This window comes from Erythrolamprus reginae, chromosome 1 (genome assembly GCF_031021105.1).
Source record: "Erythrolamprus reginae isolate rEryReg1 chromosome 1, rEryReg1.hap1, whole genome shotgun sequence".
Classification (NCBI taxonomy): domain Eukaryota; kingdom Metazoa; phylum Chordata; class Lepidosauria; order Squamata; family Dipsadidae; genus Erythrolamprus; species Erythrolamprus reginae.
This window is the reverse complement of record NC_091950.1, coordinates 328004507-328026360: the sequence shown is the minus strand read 5'-3', so window position 1 is coordinate 328026360 and position 21854 is coordinate 328004507. Positions and strand designations below refer to the sequence as shown.

General features: G+C 39.7%; 1 protein-coding gene across 2 annotated transcripts in view; it reads left to right on the top strand.

The window, feature by feature from the left end:
• Positions 1-21854, top strand: part of PRKN (parkin RBR E3 ubiquitin protein ligase) — an 890155-nt gene that overhangs the window by 407610 nt on the left and 460691 nt on the right. Inside the window, exons 5-6 of one of the 2 annotated variants that reach the window (XM_070733810.1) lie at positions 550-600; positions 16471-16554. In XM_070733810.1, coding sequence (XP_070589911.1) covers positions 550-600; positions 16471-16554 — 135 coding nt within the window. The remainder of the gene's footprint in view (positions 1-549; positions 601-16470; positions 16555-21854) is intronic. The other variant, XM_070733812.1, reaches the window with a different exon arrangement.

Sequence of the window (21854 nt, the reverse complement as noted above, 5' to 3'; positions counted from 1 at the left end):
ATACCGTACGTGGAGTGAAGTAGACAAACCTGGATAAATCCTGTCCTACCACAGAAACAACAGCCTGTATTTTAAGAGTGCAAGTTGTATGTTTTATTTTGGATAGTGGTGAAGGTGAATTACTCTAAAATGATATGGAACTAAAACTATACAAAACATAATTGTAATTTTAGGTTGCACACTCTAGAGCAGTGTTTGTCACCCTCAGCAACATTCAAATGCATGAACTCATCCTGGCTGAAGAACACTGGGAGTTGAAGTTATTGTGGTTGTTCTAGAAAGAGAGAGGAGTCATTGGAACTGTATAGCAATCTATTATTTTAACATTCCTGTCTAAATGCCCTGAGACTGAAGAAAGCTAATAAAACTATGAACTGGGATTAGAAACTAGAGCTGTGACTCACAGACTCTCACATTGGGGAGAAATGTATCAAATTTAACAGCTTTTACTACCTATCTCCCGGTGGCGCACTAAATGTCGAAATAGTTAATAAATGTTTGGGAGGATTCATGTTTATATCCATTCCTTTTTCTTTCAAATTTCTCTAGCCTATTTTCAAATTGACCGAGTTTGGAATTGGACCCATAATCTGCCCAAAGGTAATAGCTCTCCCTTAAATAAATACTTAGTAATCTTTGCAGTTTTTATAGATTCTGTGAATAGCATAGTGAAATTGTGTAAAGATAATGCTGTGGTTTGAAATAGTAGCCCCATTGTGTTAGCCCGCACGGCTGTGTGTTTAACTAATTGTGTACTTTACTTCTTCTGCGTCTCCTATATTGAACAGCTTTTCTAAAATTAATACTCTCTGAGTAGGTGGTGATACCCAGAACAAAGGTTAGGTATATCAGTATCCTTTTTGCACAATCTATAAAAATCTTCAGTATTTAGAAGTTCTTCAACACATCAATAAAGGCAGATTATTGCTTATTGTAGTTGAAGTTCTTCACTTCCACATTTTCTAATAATAGGTGTGTTTTTATTTCCTTTTAAGGGAAAGAAACTAAAACAATATTGAATTAAGAAAAGTGAACAACATAAAAAAGAAAGGAATTGTGGTAATATATTAACAACAACAACAACAGACTTGGAAGGGACCTTGGAGGTCTTCTAGTCCAACCCCCTGCTTAAGCAGGAAACCCTACACTACTTGAGACAAAATGTTATTTATTTTTTGATTTGATTTGATTTGATTTGATTTGTATGCCGCCCCTCTCCGCAGACTCGGGGCGGCTAACAACAATGATAAAAAACAACATGTTACTATCCAATTTAATAAAACAATTAAAAACACTTATTATAAAAACCAAACATACACACAAACATACCATGCATAACTTGTAATGGCCTCGGGGAAGGAATATCTTAACTCCCCCATACCTGGTGACAAAGGTGGGTCTTGAGTAGTTTGCGAAAGACAAGGAGGGTGGGGGCCGTTCTAATCTCTGGGGGGAGTTGATTCCAGAGACCCGGGGCCGCCACAGAGTTCTTCCCCTGGGGCCTGCCAAACGTCATTGTTTGGTCGACGGGACCTGAAGAAGGCCAACTCTGTGGGACTTTATCGGCCACTGGGATTCGTGCAGTAGAAGGCGGTTCCGGATGTATTCTGGCCCAATGCCATGTAGGGCTTTAAAGGTCATTACCAACACTTTGAATTGTGACCGGAAACCGATCGGCAGCCAACATCTTCTTTAAAACTTCCAGTGTTGGAGTATTCACAACCTCTGGAGGCAAACTATTCCACTGATTAATTGTTCTAACTGTCAGGAAATGTTTCCTTAGTTCTAAGTTACTTCCCTCCAGTATTATGTTTGAGGCAAGGGTGATCTTGTCTGTGTTCCTAAGGAAAAAGAAACATTTTAAACAACCTTGTTCATATTTTACATAGTGCATCATTTGTGTAAACAAAGCAAAGCATCACTATATAGTTAAGAAATAATGAGCAGATGCCGGTAATCAGTTTGCTTGTTCATTTAGAGTTGCTTTATTGATATGTTTTTACTGAAGCTGTTTTCCACATCTTTAATTACTACTGATCCAAAGATGTATTTTAGTTTTCTACTCTTAGAAACCCCTTCATGGATTACCTTATTGTGGCAAAGCGGCTTGTGTAGCTCAATGAAGCTATGAGCGATGCCGTGCAGGGCCACTCAAGACTGACAGGTCATAGCAGAGAGCTCTGACAAAAAGTGACCCACTGGAGAAGGAAATGGCAACCAACTCCAGTATCTTTGTCATGAAAACCTCATGGACAGTACCAAAAGGCAAAAATACATGGGGATGGAAGATGAGCCCCTCAGTTCGGAAGGTGTTCATATGCTCCTAGGAAGGAGCAGAGGGTTAGTACTAGAAGCCAAAAAGTGTGAAGCGACTGGTCCAAAGCCAAAAAGACGTTCAGCTATGGATGATCTGGTAGTGAATGGAAAGTCCTATTCACTGTAGGAATGTGGAATGTAAGATCCATGAATCAAGGCAATTTGGACATGGTCAAACATGGTCAAAGTCTAATAATCCAGGGGACTGGGGAGTCTTTGCTTCTCCGCTTCTCTCGCCCCCTTGGCCACCTGTTTTTCTAGGGCTCTCTGCAGCCTCTTTTCTGCATTTTTCTGGGACTTAGATGCTCTCTTGAAGGACAGAGTTTTAGCCTTGATCTTGGCTGTAGCTCTCCTGATCCCCCTTCCGGACTTTGAAGAGACACATCTGGAATTCTGACTTTGGGCCTTATTAGTCTGATGGACCTCAGACATTTCCATAAGCTTTTTTCTGGGAAAGCTGGGGATGCCATTTTGAGATTTGGACAACCAGGCTATCTCCTCCCCAGACTTAGAAAGGCCTCCTCTGTGGGAGGCCTGAAGCTCTACAGGCAGGGGTTCGTCCCTACTTATTGCCTCAGCAGCTGAACCCTGATATTGGCTGTCTGAGTCAGTGGCTATGACAGGCATGCCCCAGAGACCTCACTGCTCCGATGCCTTGACAACTGCAATTTTTGTCCTGTTGCAGTTCAGTGGGTCTCTAGTGCCTGTTATGCTGCCTGTTGATGGGCGGTGAGTGACATCTGCTGCCAAAATTGCTGCTCCAGGATTGCTCCCTCTTTGGGGCAGGCAGCCAAGAGAGTTTCTGTCCTGGGTGCCTAAAGCTGTTCTAACTCTCTGGCTTTTGTGAACCAAAAACTCCTCTGTAAGGCAAACCACGGTGCAGTTAAAATCTTCCAGTTGCACACCTATTGCCTCCTCTTCTGGTGTCTGTGTGCTCGAGGGAAGCGCTCTGTCTTCACACTAGACAGCTTTTTCAGGGAGATCTCATCCATAGCGGGCTCAAGCCAACTTCCTGTCTCCCTACGTCATAAAATGGCGCCTGCTGGCTTCACCTCTAACAGCCTCTCTCTGCTGCCCCAAAAAGCTAATGTTGGCAGCGGGTTTGAGTCAGCACCTCTTTATGCTGAAACATTGAGGCTGTCCACTCCAAATTCTGTATGACAGTCTTCATAGAATTCTCTCTAAAACTAAGTCTGCTCTAATTTTAAACAAACTCCTAATACATCTAATCGAGTTTTAGACTGAGTCAAAACTGGGGACTGTTGACAGGAGGCATGTCTTTCATTTGGAACTCAGTTGAAAGAGCTATGAGGTAAGAGTCTTCCTATGCCTGGAGTCTATCTCTACTACACTGTAGAACTGGGTAGGCATGGCCAGTGAGTGACACATCCGGCTCGCAGCCAGTGAGTTTGACACTCTGCTCAAAAAGGTTTACAGAGTCAGTGCATTGTCCCCAAACTATCTGTTTTCTCATTTTAGCAGTTAAGAAGAATGGAAGGATGGAAGTCAACCTTGAGCTACTCAGGAAAAAAATTCTCACAGTGGGTAGTTAGCCTGGAATACTGCATTCACCATAAAAAGAAAATAACTTGTATTGTTAAGTGCAGAACCAAACAAAAGGCAACAGACATGGGAGTTTTTGAAACAAAAAATAGAAATATAATTTAAGTGCAGCTCTTCTACCAACTATTGATAAAGATATAGCCATGATGTCTGTTTTAATCATAATTATATTTCATCAATTGTTGCTAATCCTTTGTGATAATTACTCCTAAATATCTAAGACCTCCTGGAATGATACAAAATGTGGTAACTTCTTGAAGCTGCTTGTGTGATTTTAGATTTGCACTGATTAACATAGTAGCCTCATTTTACTACAAAGTGCTACAGTAAAAAATGCATTTAATTCCAATTGCAATTTAGTTACATGTCTATTAGGATTTTGAAGGGAAAAAAATGGATGTAACATCTCCAAGCTAATTAATTTTCTGTTTCATAAAACATTTAATGTTCTTATGCTTCCTAAAATTCTGCGCTACAATTTAAATAATAAAATTTAACAAAATAAGGAGTAGGCATTTTTATTTGCTGACCCTCTTTATTTGTTCATATATCTGCACCGGGGCAGGTTCTTCTTACCATTTCCTACTGGTGTGCAACACATGTTGCACACTTTTCCTAGTGATAAAAATATTATTATTAGTATGTCTCGATACAAAACCTTCAACACACATTATACAGAGTTGTTGTGGATGTAGGTAATGGGGGCTAGTCAGACAAGGACTCAGACTTAGTATCAATGTATATTCAACAATATTATTATTTACAAATATACAGAATCAACAATATAATACTCTATTAGTTTACAAACCACGCACACAGCAACAATACAGCTCATGGCAAAATATATCTCTAACAAAGTAACTCCCCCCAAAGGGAACGGTATTGGTGCCCTCTCATGGCCAACCAGTAATATTTCCTTAATATTTCCTTAAAATCTTTATCTTTTACAGTCTAACATTGTTAGTTACTGTATGGCAACACCCAAGTAGGTTACATACAATGTACTAACAATTATATTATTAAAAATAAATAAAAATAAAGCCAGAAATGGCTTAAATGTTAAGAAACAGAAATGTTAAACCGAGGAGCGATTTTGTTACCAAGATCAGGAATTTTGCTGTTGTGAAAATATTTTTAAATATATGAATATATTTTATTCATACCGGACACTCATCTATACAACTCATCTAGTTATAAAATACAATGATGCTACTGTATTTTTCGGAGTATAAGGCGCACCAGAGCATAAGACGCACCTAGATTTTAGAGGTGGAAAACAAGGAAAAAAGTATTCTGAATCAAATGATGTAGTAATATATTATTGAATAAAATGTAGCAGAATACGTTTTACAAACATGTATACTTTTTACAACCATGTACACTTTTTACAACTTCAAACTTGACAGCTTTAAGACTTATGGACTTCAACTCCCAGAATTCCTCCTCCAGTCATGCTTGAGGTGGTAATTAGAAGGCAAAAATAGCCCCATTTTTGCAAAGGGCAAAAAGGGTCTGGGAAGCCTGCAGGGAGCTCCTGGGTGCTGGGGGATGGCCAAAAACACCTAAATTTTTGTGGAAAAAAAACAGGTGAAAAACAGCCCATTTTTCACAAAAATGGGGCCACTTTTGCCATCCCCCAGCTTCTAGGACCTCTCTTCCCAAGCCCTATGTCTAAAAATGGGATCCAAATGGCTGTATTCGGTGTATAAGATGCATCGACATTTCCACCCTCTTTTAAGAGGGAAAAAGATGTGTCTTATGCTCCGAAAAATACGGTAACTAATTTGATTAAGTTAGTCATGTTCATTAATATAGTGACGCAATTTAGAATTTGCTAGAACTATTTAAGATTGATGGATATAAATATTCTACAAATGAATTATGTGTATCTTTTTATTTGATTGATGATTTTGTCAGTTATACAAATAATAGCATTTGTATATATTTTTCTTTTTTTAATTTCAGACATTTATATAATTTTGAAGAGAGGTTTCTAAATGGATACAATTTGTGTTTCACATAAATGAAATTTCAGATACTGTGTCAACTGGATATTTATGAATATATCACATAAATAGAATATATTTTATTAGAACAGAAACTAGAATTCATACGATTTAGTTCCATCACCTCTGAATTGGTTTTGTCTTGGTAGATATATGCACCAAAAGAAACAGTTTCTTACAACATCTGGATCTTTCTCAAGTTAAATATTTTCATACATCTTTGTGTTCGGTGAACTACTGTTGGCTCAGGAATGTTACGGAAGGAAACATTCTTGGTTTTGAGTACTGTATAGGGAAGTACTATGTTTTTCTTTGTGAATTAGGATTATAGATATTTCACATACTTAATAATTTATTTGGGAGGTGAGATGAAAAGACCCTGCCAATGCTATCAGTAATTGAAGCATTAATTGGCGTATTAATCAACGGTACATTTCATATCCTCTTCCATTCGTTCAGTGGCCTTGGAGATTTTTGAAATGGAATGGTAACATACATAATTCAGTCTTGGTTTTTACTGCCAAAGCTGTGAGGAAGCATCCAACTACTTGGCACTAGCAAACTAGGCCATAATTTTTCTCTATTTGGCAGTTGTGAATATTTCTGTTGAAAGTTCTGTTGAGACCTGTGATATCCAAAGTATGTATAACTAGCCATTTCTTTTTTTAATCAGTGATCAGAGCATGCTCTCTAAGTTTTACTGTATAGCTTGTAAAATGTCCAATCTTGGCAGTTTTGAATTTGCAGTAGAAGATATTTGACATCATTCTGTAGTGATGATTATACAGAGAGAATCTTGCTAATTTAACATTTTAGGGCTTTATGAGGCAGGAAATCCAGTTATTTACAACTGGATTATAACCAGTTATATCCAAAAGTCAACAACTTGTATCCTATCTTAACTTGTTCTGATACTTCAACAGTTTATTCACATTAAAATTTTTAGAGAGGTTCAGTCTGATACTATTTTGATTAGAAATCTCTTTTTATAGCTAGGCTAATGATATACATTTCCTTAAATTATGGCTTTGTATGCAGCTGACAGTTTACTTTTTTTGCTAATATAAGTTTGGTCTTATTGCTTAAACTTTAAAAACAACTAGTTTCTATAAATAGAATCAAATTCATGTCCTGGTGCTTCATTTTCTTCTTGCTGCTCTTAATCAAGTGTAATTGTACATAATTCAATTGTTGAGGCTCTCTGCAACTCTGTCAGTTTCCATATTATAACAGCTTTTTTTCCCCATAGTACCATGGTAGATTATGTACCTGCCACAGCTATCTCTGTTTTTCTGTCTATCATCACAGCTGTATTTTTGGGCAACTAGTACATGATTGATAGAATGCAGACCCAGAGTTAATTTTATTTAGATGTATGTCTCGCTGTGTGCATATTCCATATATTGAAGGTACTTGATTACATACTGTAGTTTGTATTTTCTTAGTTGTCTTGAAGTTTGAAGTCTTCTCCTAAATCTCCTTCTATTAGCAATTAGTAACTTAATAAATGAATATATAGGTCTGTAAAAGAATTACAAATTTACAATATCTGTCATAGAAGTGACAGGTATTGTTGAATTTCTTTAACTGTGCTATTACTCAGCCATTTATTTATTTATTTATTTATTCATTTGTTTGCAATAGTATATGTTATTTAACAGACATGTATAACTGCATAAGGATAAGAGTGCAATAATCATGCATTATAACAAACCTATTCACAGCAATCAAATATTGCAACAACTGCTTGATTAGAACAAACTGTACAAAGAATACAGTTGCTGGCATGTGTATTTGTTTTAAACCCGCATTGAAATATTTAAACTATTTTTTTTCTGTGTCAAAGCTTTAAGTAGCTTGAATTCTCTAGGTGAACCTAAAAGAAAATAACTTCTTTGGATTGCTACAGTCATAGAAAACAATGGAAGGATTTAGTAAATAAGATAAGTTATACTGACAAATACTGTATATGGAAGAAATGAATACTGAAATGAATTAGAAATGTAAACATTTACAATATTTACGGTATACAGTAGACCCCCGCTCGTTGCGAGGGTTCCGTTCCAGGACCCCCCGCAACGAGCGGGTTTTCGCGAAGTAGCGCTGCGGAAGTAAAAACACCATCTGCGCATGTGCAGATGGCGTTTTTACTCCCACAGCGCTAGCGAGGAGCCGAAGATTGGGGGCGGGGCGGCTGTTTGCCGCCGGCATGGAGGGCTTCCTAGCAGCCCCCCAAACCCGGGTTGGGGGTCCGGGGGGCGCTGGCTCTCGGCGCTTTCGAGCGGCAAGGAACGGCTTGTCTCGGCGCTTTCGAGCTGACCGGACTCAGCTCGAAAGCGCCGAGACAAGCCGTTCCTTGCCGCTTGCTATCGGCGCTTTTGAGCTGAGTCCGGAAGCGAATTCGCTTCCGGACTCAGCTCAAAACCGCCGATAGCAAGCGGCAAGGAACGGCTTGTCTCGGCGCTTTCGAGCTGACCGGACTCAGCTCGAAAGCGCCGAGACAAGCCGTTCCTTGCCGCTTGCTATCGGCGCTTTTGAGCTGAGTCTGGGAGCGAATTCGCTTCCGGACTCAGCTCAAAACCGCCGATAGCAAGCGGCAAGGAACGGCTTGTCTCGGCGCTTTCGAGCTGACCGGACTCAGCTCGAAAGCGCCGAGACAAGCCGTTCCTTGCCGCTTGCTATCGGCGCTTTTGAGCTGAGTCCGGGAGCGAATTCGCTCCCGGACTCAGCTCAAAAGCGGTGAGAATGAACGGCGTGGGCGGGCGAAGGGCGGGCGGCAGCGAGGAGTTTGCGTGGGCGGTGGGGAAACTCCTCGCTGACGCCAGCAAGAGGGGGAAGACCCAGGGAAGCCGCTGCCATCTACGCATGCGTGCCCGGCACGCATGCGTAGATGGTATTTTTGACTTCCGGGTTGAAAAATAGCGAAGTACCCTGTTCGCAATGGTTGTGGACGCAATAAACGGGGGATCACTGTATATGTATGGATCTTTAGCTATAATTAAGATAGGAAGTTGGCTTCCTAAGAGTATGTGTTTGTATGTTATGTCATAACAACAACAACAACAACAACAACAACAACAACAATGGAAGCATAGATTAGGAGGCTGGCATTCATGGAAACTCCTACCAGCTAGCCAACCTGTATGAAAAAAAATTGTAAGGATGTTTAAATATAATTTTTTGCAAACATTAACATAAATCCTTGTATGAAACAATACTATAATGGATTTCATTTAACTTTGCTACCAGATCAGAGATGTGTGTGCAATCACACCGTTTCTGCTCATGCACAGATCATCTGTGATGATGTCCAGACCAGTGGGTGGAGTCTCCTGCCATCACTACCAGTTCACCTGAACCATGGCGAACTGATAGCAACCCATCACTGAAACAATGACAGTACAGCTCTGTTATGCTCAGACTGTTTGTTGTTGCCTTTTATTTCTACGGGCGTGAGAGAAAACAGAGTCACTTTGGACATTTTTGAATAAACTGTTGATATATATATCAGTATTTGTTAAAGGGACAATTAGATTTTTTTTGTGTATTAGTAATAGTGTGCATTCCATTTTCAAGATGTGAATTATTTGTTAATAATTCATCCAGAAGTCTGTGTTTATATTGTCAATTTATTAGCCACATCCAGCCTAAAATACTGGGTCTCTTACATTTATCTGCATCATAACCATAGGCTACTTTGGAATGAGAATATATCCAAACTTTTAATGGGATACTTGGCAGCACTGGAGTGCAGGAGTAACTTCCCAAATGGCCTTACTGCTCATGAATTTCTACATGAGAGAAATACTAGGGAAGAGCCTCTTATTTAGGACCAAAAGTCTCAAAACATCAGATTAATGCATTTTCCACCTTATGTTAACATTACTCAAGGATAGCCTTAAGTTAAATAAAATCTGTTAGGCTTTATAATTCATAGTTTTATGGTGAATTTAAGGGTGAATTTAAGGGTTTGTGGGGTTTCGAGCCAGAAATCAGGATCAAGATCAACTGTGAGAATAGCACATTTCATGCCATTATATTTTCTGCCAGGACAAGGATGGGAGGATAGTACATATAAGGGCACTTCCTCCCTGCTCCTGCTATTACAGATGACTTGGCGACATTGTGGAATTGGATTTGTAGATCCAGATTTATCATAAGATTCAAGAAAATGTTTAAAACAAATAATATTTCTATGTTGATCATGTCCAGGAATTCTTATTTTACTTGATCTGATCTCATTTCATAAGCATTGCCTTATTTAATGTATGTAGATTGGTTGGATTAGCAGGTGTTAAGATGTAAAGAAAAGTGATGGAAATAAAGTCACACTTGATAATAACTCTTGCAATTCAAATATATTTGCATGCTTGGCATTAAAATGAGATCTCATAGCACACAGTCGTTATAATAATAACAACAACAGAGTTGGAAGGGACCCCCTGCTTAGGCAGGAAATCCTAGACTACTTAAGACAGGTGGTTATCCAACATCTTCTTAAAAACTTCCAGTTTTGGAAAATTACAACTTCTGGAGGCAAGCTGTTCCATTGATTAATTGTTCTGTCAGGAAATTTCTCCTTAATTCTAAGTTACTTCTCTCCTTGTTTAGTTTCCACCCATTGCTTCTTGTTCTACCCTCAGGTGCTTTGGAAAATAGTCGATTGTTGGTCGACTTTAATCCATTAGCTAAAAGCCCCATTTCTGTGGTAGTTGGATTATATTTGCGAAACAGAAGAATCAAAATGAAACTATACTCAACTGATCATTTTTCAATATCTGGTTGAAGGCCTTTAGTGAAGAAAGCCTAACATTTTTATTTTTCAGAACTTGACTCTATTGTCAAATTGCTATTATTATTCTTAACAGCATTTTTATAACAGTAAACTGGAATCTTCCTTCCTATAACTTTCATTATTCAACGTCCTGACTTTGTGACAATAAAAAAGAGGCTTGATTATTTTCTGCAAAGGATGTTATCAAATTTTCCAATCCGGTCATCTTTTCCCAAGGCTAAACATAATTAGTTCCAACCATATCTTCATAAGACATAATTTCCAGTCTGCAAAAAGTCCTTACTGTCCTTATTCAGGTTTCTCTAACTAAAGCAGAGTAAAATGGAACTATTCCATGTGATTTGAAAATAGTTTATTTTAATTTGAATCTTTCTCTCAGCTGTAGTGCAGCATCAGCATTTGAAGTGGCATGGGAAACTTCAGTTGGATTCCTCAAGGAATTAGAGCTGCCCGGCCTCTGTCACCTTGCCTGCCCGGCAACCAAGAAGTGACAACAGTCGCCTGTGACTCACATGCCCCAGCCCCTTTCATCCCAGGCAGAGGCCTGATTCTCTTGGCTGCCCTGCCCTCCCATCAAACCCCAAGGAATCTCCCTCAGCTGACCTGCTCTGTCCAGCCGCTCCATCTGCCAATGGCAGGCCAAGACAAGGGCCGCCCCAGCCTGCTTCTTCATCACCCTGCCCTGTCCTGATGGGGGGCTGGAGAGAGTGGTGGATGCAGCCCAAGGCAGGACAGAGTGGGATGTTTAGTTTAGTTTATTTAGATTTGTATGCCGCCCCTCTCCGAAGACTCGGGGCGGCTAACAACAATAAAAAACAATGTAACAAATCTAATCTTAAAAGGTAATCTAAAAAACCCCAATCAGACCAATCATACCAACAAGCATACCATGTATAAATTCTATAAGCCTAGGGGGAAGGGAGAAAAAATTTTCAATTCCCCCATGCCTGACGACAGAGGTGGGTTTTAAGGAGCTTGCGAAAGGCAAGGAGGGTGGGGGCAACTCTGATATCTGGGGGGAGCTGGTTCCAGAGGGTCGGGGCCGCCAGAGAGAAGGCTCTTCTCCTGGGTCCCGCCAAATGACATGGTTTAGTCGACAGGACCTGGAGAAGGCCAACTCTGTGGGACCTAACCGGTCGCTGGGATTTGTGCGGCAGAAGGTGGTCCCGGAGATATTCTAGTCCGGTGCCGTGAAGGGCTTTATAGGTCATAACCAACACTTTGAATTGTGACTGGAAACTGATCGGCAACCAATGCAGACTGCGGAATGTTGGTGTAACATGGGCATGCCTTGGGAAGCCCATGATTGCTCTCGCAATGTGTTTGGGAGCTGTGGGGCTTTCCAAATGCAGCTGGCCCTGAGCAAGGCCGAGGGGGACAGGAGGGCTGGGAAGCTGCTCTGGAGTCCCTGTTTCACTGGGACTGCACGACAAGCGACAAGCGGGTCAATTTTCTGTCCCCCAAGGGCCCCATGGAAAGTTCTCCAAGGGCCCCATGGAAAGGTTTTGTGCAGGGGTGAGCAAAGTGGGCACCTGGCAAACTCGTCTCTTGAGGATCCTGCCCGAAGTTTCTCGTGCCGCTTCAAATGCTGATGCCGCACTACCGCTGAGAGAAGCACTTTGGCCAGGCTCCTCGAGATACTAGAATCTGCAAGGGGCCAAGCTACTATCCAGAATGGACAGCAAACTCTGGCTGTTCCCTGGACCAAAACTCTGAGCCCCAAGCAGCAGGAGTTGAGGGCTATCTAGCTCCACCAGCTGACACAAATAACCTAAGTCAGCTTCCAGCCATCACAACCCCCAATTTGGCCCCACCACCTCAACAGCACTTTCATTTTGTTCCGGTCGGTGAGGGCTGCCCTCCTTTTTGCACATTGCACCACCTGCAAAGTTGCACATTTCAAGTTCCACCCCTGGGCAGAGATTTCCAACCGCACCATGACCGGTACCATATTCCACACATGTCCATTGTGGATGCTAGCTTGGCCCCCTGCAAACTCATCTCTTGAGGAGTACTTGCTAAAGCGGTGTGGGAAACGTGGTCCAGACTCCTTGAGAGATGAGAGTTTGCAGGCACTTTCTCTCAGGCCTCCCACCTTGCAGAAGAAGAGATGTTGACCTGAAAGGTGGCTGAAACCTTCCCCCCACAGGCAGCCATTCGACTAAGCACTGCAAGTTCTTGGTCTTATCTTCCTGTTCCAGCTTGTGTGGTTTGCACTGCTATACTCAAGCCTTAAGAGCTGGGGGCTGGCCTGTGGGCAGGGTGATGTTGGGTGGTGCAGCCTTGTGTTCCCACGCACGAACTGGATTAATTGCTCTTGGCCATATCAAGCCCAGGGCCAAGATTTTCTACAGACCACCAAATATTTCTTGCAGACTACCAGTGGTCTGCAGACCACCAGTTAGTGACCTGTGATTTAAAGTACCATTTTAATTACTCTTGTTCAAAAAGAAAGGCATAAATGGTAAAAAAAGTAAACAATAAAAACAAACAAGCAATAATATGCTCAATGATATCTGTTATGGTCTTCTTTAGTCAGCCAGAGCAAAACACACATTGAAACGGTACTGATTTCACTTGTTTTTAAAACTCAAGAAGCACCTTAAATCTCCATGCAAGTATGCCATACAATGGGTCCACTACCAATGGGTGGCAGTTATCTAATCCAGTGTTTCCCAACCTTGGCAACTTGAAGATATCTGGACTTCAACTCCCAGAAGTCCCCAGCCAGCATTCGCTGGCTGGGGAATTCTGGGAGTTGAAGTCCAAATATCTTCAAGTTGCCAAGGTTGGGAAACACTGATCTAATCCATGTCCCATGAACATTTCAAATAAGAGAATTCTCAGCAGTTCCCCTCCTCATAATCCATCACTGGTCCAAACAGCCCTGGATAATTTGCATTCCATCTCTGTGCTGTTTTGAATTTTTAATATGCTATATTATCTCAAAAGCCAAATAACAATTTTCCTTTTTATAATGTTTATAGCTTTAAAAGTCTTTAAAATCATATTTAAAAGAGAAATAGATTCATTAGCCAGTAGGAAAGGAGAAAGGCCACAGTTGGAAAAAAAAATAAAATTTGTTGGAAGCAAGAACCATAACGATAGTTAATTACAATTTTATGGAAATCTTTACAATAAAACAGAACCTTTCAATTGTATGGGCTTAAAGTGTAATATGCAAGTGTGGAAACGGATCCAGCTAGCAACCTTAGCTATATACGTTTTACAGTATTTTAGCCATTGTCTCTACAAAAGGATACTACAATCCTGATCCAAATTGTGTCTCTGTAAATTGTGTTTTATTTAAAGAGAAAATTCTGATTTGTTTCAATTGAAGCTTTTTCCCCACCCAGAGCAGCCAAAGGTATTATTTGAATTTTGAATTGGTTAATATAACAAAGGGTTTATTTTTTGGAGACATGATTTGCTTCTAACATTTTTTTAAGTGGCCTTTCTCTTTTCTTAATGAAAATTTTAGCTAAGCTTTTGCTTCTAAAACATTGAAAGATATTTGGAACATTGAATAAACACAAATACTTAATATCACCAATCAAAATGTAAGGGGAAAAAACCTATGCTGGGGAAAATCCAGATAGATTTTTATTCTATTGCTTGGCTTTAAGGTGTTCACTCAATTGTTCATATTAAAAATATGTTTTGAATGAATGTTTGTTTCACAATTGGCTCATTTGCCATTGCTTTTAACTTTTTCTGTATTGGCTCAAAGATGTATTTTACTGATAGTTAGCAGTGTTCATCTGGGAAGAATATCAGCTGAAGAATATAAGCATTGATAACTTTTTCTAGCCATCTACATATTCGAATTATCTGCCAGACACCTAACTTTCTCATCTTAATTTCTACTGTTGACCTTTTCCATGATCTCACAGGTCAAAAATATAATTTAGTTATTCCATTTGATTAATTTAACATCTTGCTGAATTTCCGGAGTATTTTTTTTATTCTTTTTGTTCTTTTTAGATGCTTATAAAATAATTTTAGGGGGTTTTTTTACTAGTAGGAACAGCTTGATAGTACAGCATTTGTTTTTTGGGTCACTACAACCATGGAAGTACATCGCAGTGGCCCTCCAGGTTTAGTGATCCTTGTGAATCTGTGGTTATGTTATGGGTAAGCAGGCCTCAGGAGAGCTATTACCAAACTCATCCAGTATTGCTATAACAGTGGAAACCATGGTTTGCAATTGCTTGTGTTTTCCAGTCAAGGCCAAGAGGTCCCCTTTAAAGTTGTACGTAAATTTGGGCCAGTCTTTGAAGTTAAAAATATTGTAATGTTCAATTTGTGGTTTTACCTTCTCCCAAGCACAAGAGGGTATAGAAGAATCCTGCAAGTTGTAGGGGAGGATTTTGAGACATTTACTGGTACCACTATTCTTCTTCATCTTCAAAATTAGAATCAGATTGAATTAGCCTGGCAGCACCAAGATTATATTAAAGGACTACTGAAACACCTGCATTCCATTGTTGCAATACAAATTGGCAGATGGCCCTTCAAGAAAGGTTTTTGCTGGGTTCCCAAGTTTCTCTGTTTTTAGAAAGAAGATCAGAAGTGTTTGAACTTAGACTTAGACTCCTCATAAGTAAGCCATGGGTCATTACTGTAAGTTCCTGCAGGATAAGGACTGGCTAAGTAATTCTGCCAAAAGAGCAGGTGGGGAGTTTAGGGAAGGAGACATAGGTAGTATTCAGCCAGTTTGGACCAATTCCTGCAACCAGTAGTAGTAGCTACCTGCAGGTGGGCCAGCACCATGACTCTAAAATTCAATAATTAGGAAGCAACACTGATTGACAATCAATCTCACATGCTGTTGTGCACATTCAACTTTGTACAGAACAAAGTATTCAATGAGAATATTTCATTCATTCAGATCTAGGATGTGTTCTTTGAGTGTTCCCTTTATTTTTTTGAGCAGTGTACTGTATATATATTGTGAATCAGGCATTTAGCACCTAAAGGTCAAATCCAGGGCTTGGATTGTGTTTGGAAAAGAATCAAAAGTCAGTTGTTATCTTTTACCACCAACTAAATATATGATAATGATATGTGCAGCACCAGTGAATATGATGTATAACCGTAGGAGCTATTTTGACAGGAACATGTTTTCATTTTACATTTCTGTTGTTTTGTTTATGTGTGTAATACATTTAATGTACATTTTGCAGTATGTTCTACATTCATTGTATTTGCAACTATCTAAGGTAAATGCTGTTGAAAAAATTCATGACATATTTCTTTTCAAGCAATAGGATGTGAAACACAAGTGGGAAATCCATTGTATTATACATGAGAATATAATTCATGAAATACTCTATCATTAGTTTTACAATATATCTGAGATCCAAATTGCATACAAGAAAGCATATTTGGGAGAAGAGTGCATATCTATCTATCTATCTATCTATCTATCTATCTATCTATCTATCTATCTATCTATCTATCTATCTATCTATATCTGGGAAGGAGAGAGAGAGAGATTATAAATGGATATTGTAGAACATTACAACAAAAATATATTTTTTAATTGTAGAACAATAGAAAATCTTGAATGCACTGGCGATTGAATATACTTTCTCCTGATCAGACAGATATATATCAGCCTTTTTATCCCTACTATATATTTTCTTATTTTTATTTTTTATTATTTTGGTAAAGCATCTGGTTTGTTCCTTTATTTTCCTTCTGCCTTTTCAGTAAGTTCTAAAAGAAAGGTCAACTATTTTTGTACCCTTGAGTTTTGATTTTATTCTCCATTTCTCTTTTTCAAAGGATCCATCTTGCTGGGAAGATGTTTTGATTCCAAACAGCATCAGTGGTATTTGTCATTTCCAAAGCTGCAGTGGAGAAATAGCGGTAAGAGACTATTTTTTCCCCTTCTATTCAATCTTATCTTATTTTCAGACATTGCCTGGAAAAATTCCTTCAATTGTCTTGGCAAGGCTTTTTTGAAGTGATTTGCCATTGCCACTTTCCTAGGGCAGAAAGAAAGTAACTGGCCCAAGGTTATGCAGCCAAGTTTGGTCCTTAAAATTCAATATACAGTGATCCCTCGAGTATCGCGAGGGTTACGTTCCAAGACCCCTCGTGATACTCGATTTTTCGCAATATAGTGGTGCGGAAGTAAAAACACCATCTGCGCATGCGCGCCCTTTTTTCCATGGCCGCGCATGCGCAGATGGTGTTTTTACTTCCGCACCTGGCCCAGGGAAGGTTCCTTCCGCCGCCCAGCAGCTGATCTGCTCAGCAGCGCCGCAGCAGCGAGGAGCCGAAGATCCGGGTTTCCCCGCCGCCCACGCAAAGGGGAAACCCCGATCTTCGGCTCCTCGCTGCTGCCGCGCCCGCCGCTTGTCCGCCCACCGCTTGTCCGCCCGCCGCTTGTCCGCCCACCACTTGTCCGCCCGCCGCTTGTCCGCCCGCCACTTGCCCACCCGCCGCTTGCCCGCCCGCCGCTTGCCCGCCCGCCGCTTGTCCGCCCGCCGCTTGTCCGCCCGCCGCTTGTCCGCCCGCTGCTTGTCCGCCCGCCGCTTGTCCGCCCGCCGCTTGTCCGCCGCCTGCCTGCCCACCTGCCTGCCACTCGGTGCACGAGAGAGGGAAAGTGAGAAAAAGAGGGAGAGCAAGAGGGGGAGAGATAGAGAGAGAGAGAGAAGGAAAGAAAGAAAGAGATGAGAAAGGAAGGAAGAGAGTGAGAGAGAGGAAGAAAGAGAGAGAGAGAAGAGTGGAGTATTTTTTAATTAATATTTTCTGAAAAATCGCGATATAGCATTTCGCGAAGATCGAGATGGTATTATTTGTTGAAAAATCGCGATATAGCGTTTCGCGAAGATCGAGATCGCGAAAATCGAGGGATCACTGTACCTGTTTTCTAGCCTGAAACCTTAACCACTACATCTAAGTGCCTCTCATTAACCTATAGTGGCCATCAAAAAGTACCATGAATCAGAAGGACTCAAGAATGTATCTATTTTACCAGAATGGTCACTGAATTAAAGCAGAGGTTCCCAACCTTTTCTATACCCCACACCAGTGATGGTGAAACTTTTTTCCTTGGGTGCTTAAAAAGCATATATGCGCATTATTGCGCATGCTTGAGTGTCCATGCCTGGGGAGTGTGAAAACAGCTTCCTGCGCCCCCTGGTGGTTCTTTAGAGACCAGAAACAGCCTGTTTCCCAACTTCTGGTGGGCCTAGTAGGCTTGTGTTCTCCCCTCCCCAGGCTCCAAACGTTTTCCTGGAGCCAGGGGAGGGTAAAAACGTTCTTCTGATCAACCAAGAGGGTCTCTGGAAGCCAAAATCGCCCTCCCAGAGCCTCTGTGTGAGCCAAAAATCAGCTGGCTAGCACACACATGCACATTGAAGCTGAGCTAGGGCAATGGCTCGTGTGCCATCAGATATGGCTCCACATGCCACCTGTGGCACCCATGCCATAGGTTTGCATCACTTAGAATGTTTCTGATATATTCTTGCACCCCTTACAAAAGCAAATAATTATATGCATATAGTTACATGTTATACACTATAATTTTGAAACTTCTAAACGCAAGTTTTTACAACCCCTGGAATATCATCTCACATCCCTGGTTAGGAACCCCTGGATTAAAGGAACATATTGTAGCAGGAATATTCATGAATCATTACCTTGTAGTGAGGACAAGAGAGCATAAAAGAAGGTCATATGGACATGTCAATCTGTTTCAGTATTCCCCTTAAAAGACTGAACCAAAATGATCTGGAAAAATAAGTTTGCCAGGTCAAAACGGATCCAAATAATTGCAGAGTAAGAACAAGTATGAGTACCACTGATATTTACAATGAGTCTGAATTTAAGGCAAAAAGTCATCTTGCTACTGATGAGGCTGGTGGCTAAAGGAAAGTTCACACACAGAGACACACAGACACACTTACACTCTCATTGGTAAGCAGACTGGCTAAGGAAAATTCCATTTTCCAGACTTGCACATAAGCCATTCTTATTGGTTTTCAAGGATCTTGAGAGAATCAGTTGTAGAATTAAGCACATTTCCAACTAATTTTCAAGAGTTGTTGCGCAATAAACTGTGTTGGCTCCAAATGTATTCACTACATATATACCCCTGCTTTTTTCTACTATGGCATTTAGGTCCTCTACTTAAGAACTTAATTCGTTCCGTGACCAGGTTCTTAAGTAAAAATGTTTGTAAGTAGAAGCAATTTTTTCCATAGGAATCAATATAAAAGCAAATAATGCATAAAAACCCATTAGGAGAGATGAATGAATGAATGAATGGTTGTCTCAACCATTCTCAATCGCTCTCAAATTTCCTGGGAAATTTTTCTGGGCTCGGGTTCTTAAGTAAAAAATGGTTCTTGAGAAGAGGCAAAAAATATTGAACACCTGGTTCTTATCTAGAAAAGTTCTTAAGTAAAGGCGTTCTTAGGTAGAGGTACCACTGTATTTGTCAAAGTTATCTCTGCTGATTTCAGCAAATATATTTTTGGGATTTGAAACCTGTGAAAAACTGAAATAAATATCAAGCCACTATGAATTCTGAACATGATTCCCTCTCTGTATATTATCACTCAAGATGGGAGAAGTAATAGTTAAAATAACTTGAAAAGTAGTTGCATTTTAATATTGTTCCAAATTGCTTTGCAGAGTATTATGTCCTCACATCACACAATTAGATCAGTCATCTATTTTCCAAATACAATTAATAATCTTTGCCTATCATACTAAACCTAATAAGGGTTTCAAAAGCTTTTTCCATATATAGAAATTATTGTGTGTTTTATCTTACCTTTAGCTATGTTTATTTCACTTCAGAAAAGATAATAGAAAAATAAGAAATTTCTTCAAGGCACCACACCAAAAAAATATATTCTCAACAGACTTTCAGATATTGTAATATATGCCTGTCCCTAATTATGTTTATAATTATTATTTTATTGATTATTTTACAGAATATACATTATTAAAGTAAACAAAAATCAATTTCCAATTGGAAATTTTTGGGAAATCAATTTTAAATCATCATGGTTGATAGAATGTGTAGTATTCTAACAGGATATAAAAACAGCATCCAGGCTGATTGAGGGTTAAATACTTTTCTCCTTTACTTTCTTCCAGGACATAGTCAGAATTCTAGCTGATATTGAGGATAAGGCTAGTTAATTTGCCAGCATCTTTCCTCATAGCTTTTCAGGTTTTCTTGGAGGAAAACCTGCTCAAGATAATCCTTGATTACGGCATGTAATCCCAAATCTAATCTATGATTAGAAGTACAAATTCATCTGGATATTTCTCTGTCCTGGGAATAACCTTACAATGTTCTGATAACCAGAATCCAATTGCTATAATCTCCTGAACATGTGATACTTTTATCCCTTAGGATTTTAACTATAATGGTAGTATAGTTTATAAAATCTGCTTGTGCGGTAATGTAAAATGTCATTGAGGACACTAGTAAATATTTAGATTGCAATCTTAAAATAGAAAACGTGATTAGAGCTTGACTTTAGGATTTGGCTTCCCCATTAAATTGTATAGATTTAACCATTACAGATGTGATCAGGTTTTTTTTCCTAAAGCTTTTTTTTTTCAATTTTCTTTTGAGTGGCAGCACGATTCAGCTTGCAATTTGAATAAACATCAGTCATTCAGAAACACATGCATATTTCTTTCTGCGCAATGCATGTGGAGCCCAATTTATCCATATAATAATGGAGTCCATATTCCACGCTTAACAATGATTTCTTTTACTTTTATTGAATAAGCAACAATGACTGAGTTTCTACATAATGCAAAGCCATAATTCACGTAATAATGGTAGCTTTATATCATCACTGTAGGTCAGCATCAACAAATATGTAATAGTGTAATGTTTTAATCTCAACATTAGTCTGGACATTTCCACTCTATATGAACTTAGTAAGAGAGAGTGTGGGTTTGTGGATGTGTAATTATGTCTAAATGTTTTCAGAAGGTTAATCATAGCAGTTAATATCTTCATCTGGATTCTTGTCCTGGTAAAGTTTTTGAAATATCTTTTAGCCAGTGACATCCAGGCAGGGTGGGGTTGAGGACAAAATGTGCAAGATGGGGTATGGAACATCACAAAGCAAGCTCTGCCCTTACATACATTCTGTCAAGCTGGTGTAGAAGTTGGTGATAAAACAATGGCGTGCCACACTACCTGTATAATAATAATAATAATAATAATAATAATAATAATAATAATAATGATGATGATGATGATGATGATGATGATCCTGGTGGGATCATAAGCCCAAAAAAGTGGTCGAAAATGAGCAAGCAAAACTACTGTGGGACTTCTGACTTCAGACTGACCGAATTCGGAAGCATAACACACCAGACATCCTGATTGTGGAGAAAAAGAAAGTATGGATCATCGACATCGCAATCCCAGGGGACAGCAGAATTGAGGAGAAGCAGCTAGAGAAATTAGTGAAATATGAAGATCTAAAAATCGAGCTGCAACGACTCTGGCATATTTTCTCTGGAACTTTTTCCCCCTGCAAAGAAAACAAGGCATTTGGAAGGCCTCTGCAAGCTGATAATAGAGCTTCGGATCGATCCAGAACTTTGTTATTGATTAGAGAGGCCTTTAGGAAAGGCCTCTGCAGCTGATAATAGAGCTCCGGATTGAGCTCTATTGTTCTGACATTGGTTTGGTATAGAATTGTAGACGCACTATACGAGGCTGCAATTTGTGACAAATTGTGATTGGTTGATCATTTTTCTTGCCATACTTAAATCGATTTCTGTATCCTGGGATCATTTGTCTGTCATCTTTTTTTAAAAAAGACTGAAGTCCTACCAACGAACTCTTTGACAGAGAGACAACCAATTAGAAAGGGTTCTACATCCCTTTGACTGCTTGTGATAGCCATCAGCTGTTGCCCCGACATTCATCTTCACACTTACAAAGCTTTAAAAGCAAGGGCAGCTAGCTAGACATCCATCTCAGTCATATATTCCATTGCAAAACAACTGCAAAGACTGGATCTTTGTTTTAGATTTTCAGAAACCCGAGCTGTGTCCTTGCTTTTCTTTATATAGAATCTGTAACATATCAGGGAAATCATACAGATGAGATGTAATTCACAAAACAAGAAAAGGCTACCCTGGAATTAAGGCAGTAAAATGGATAGGCTGTT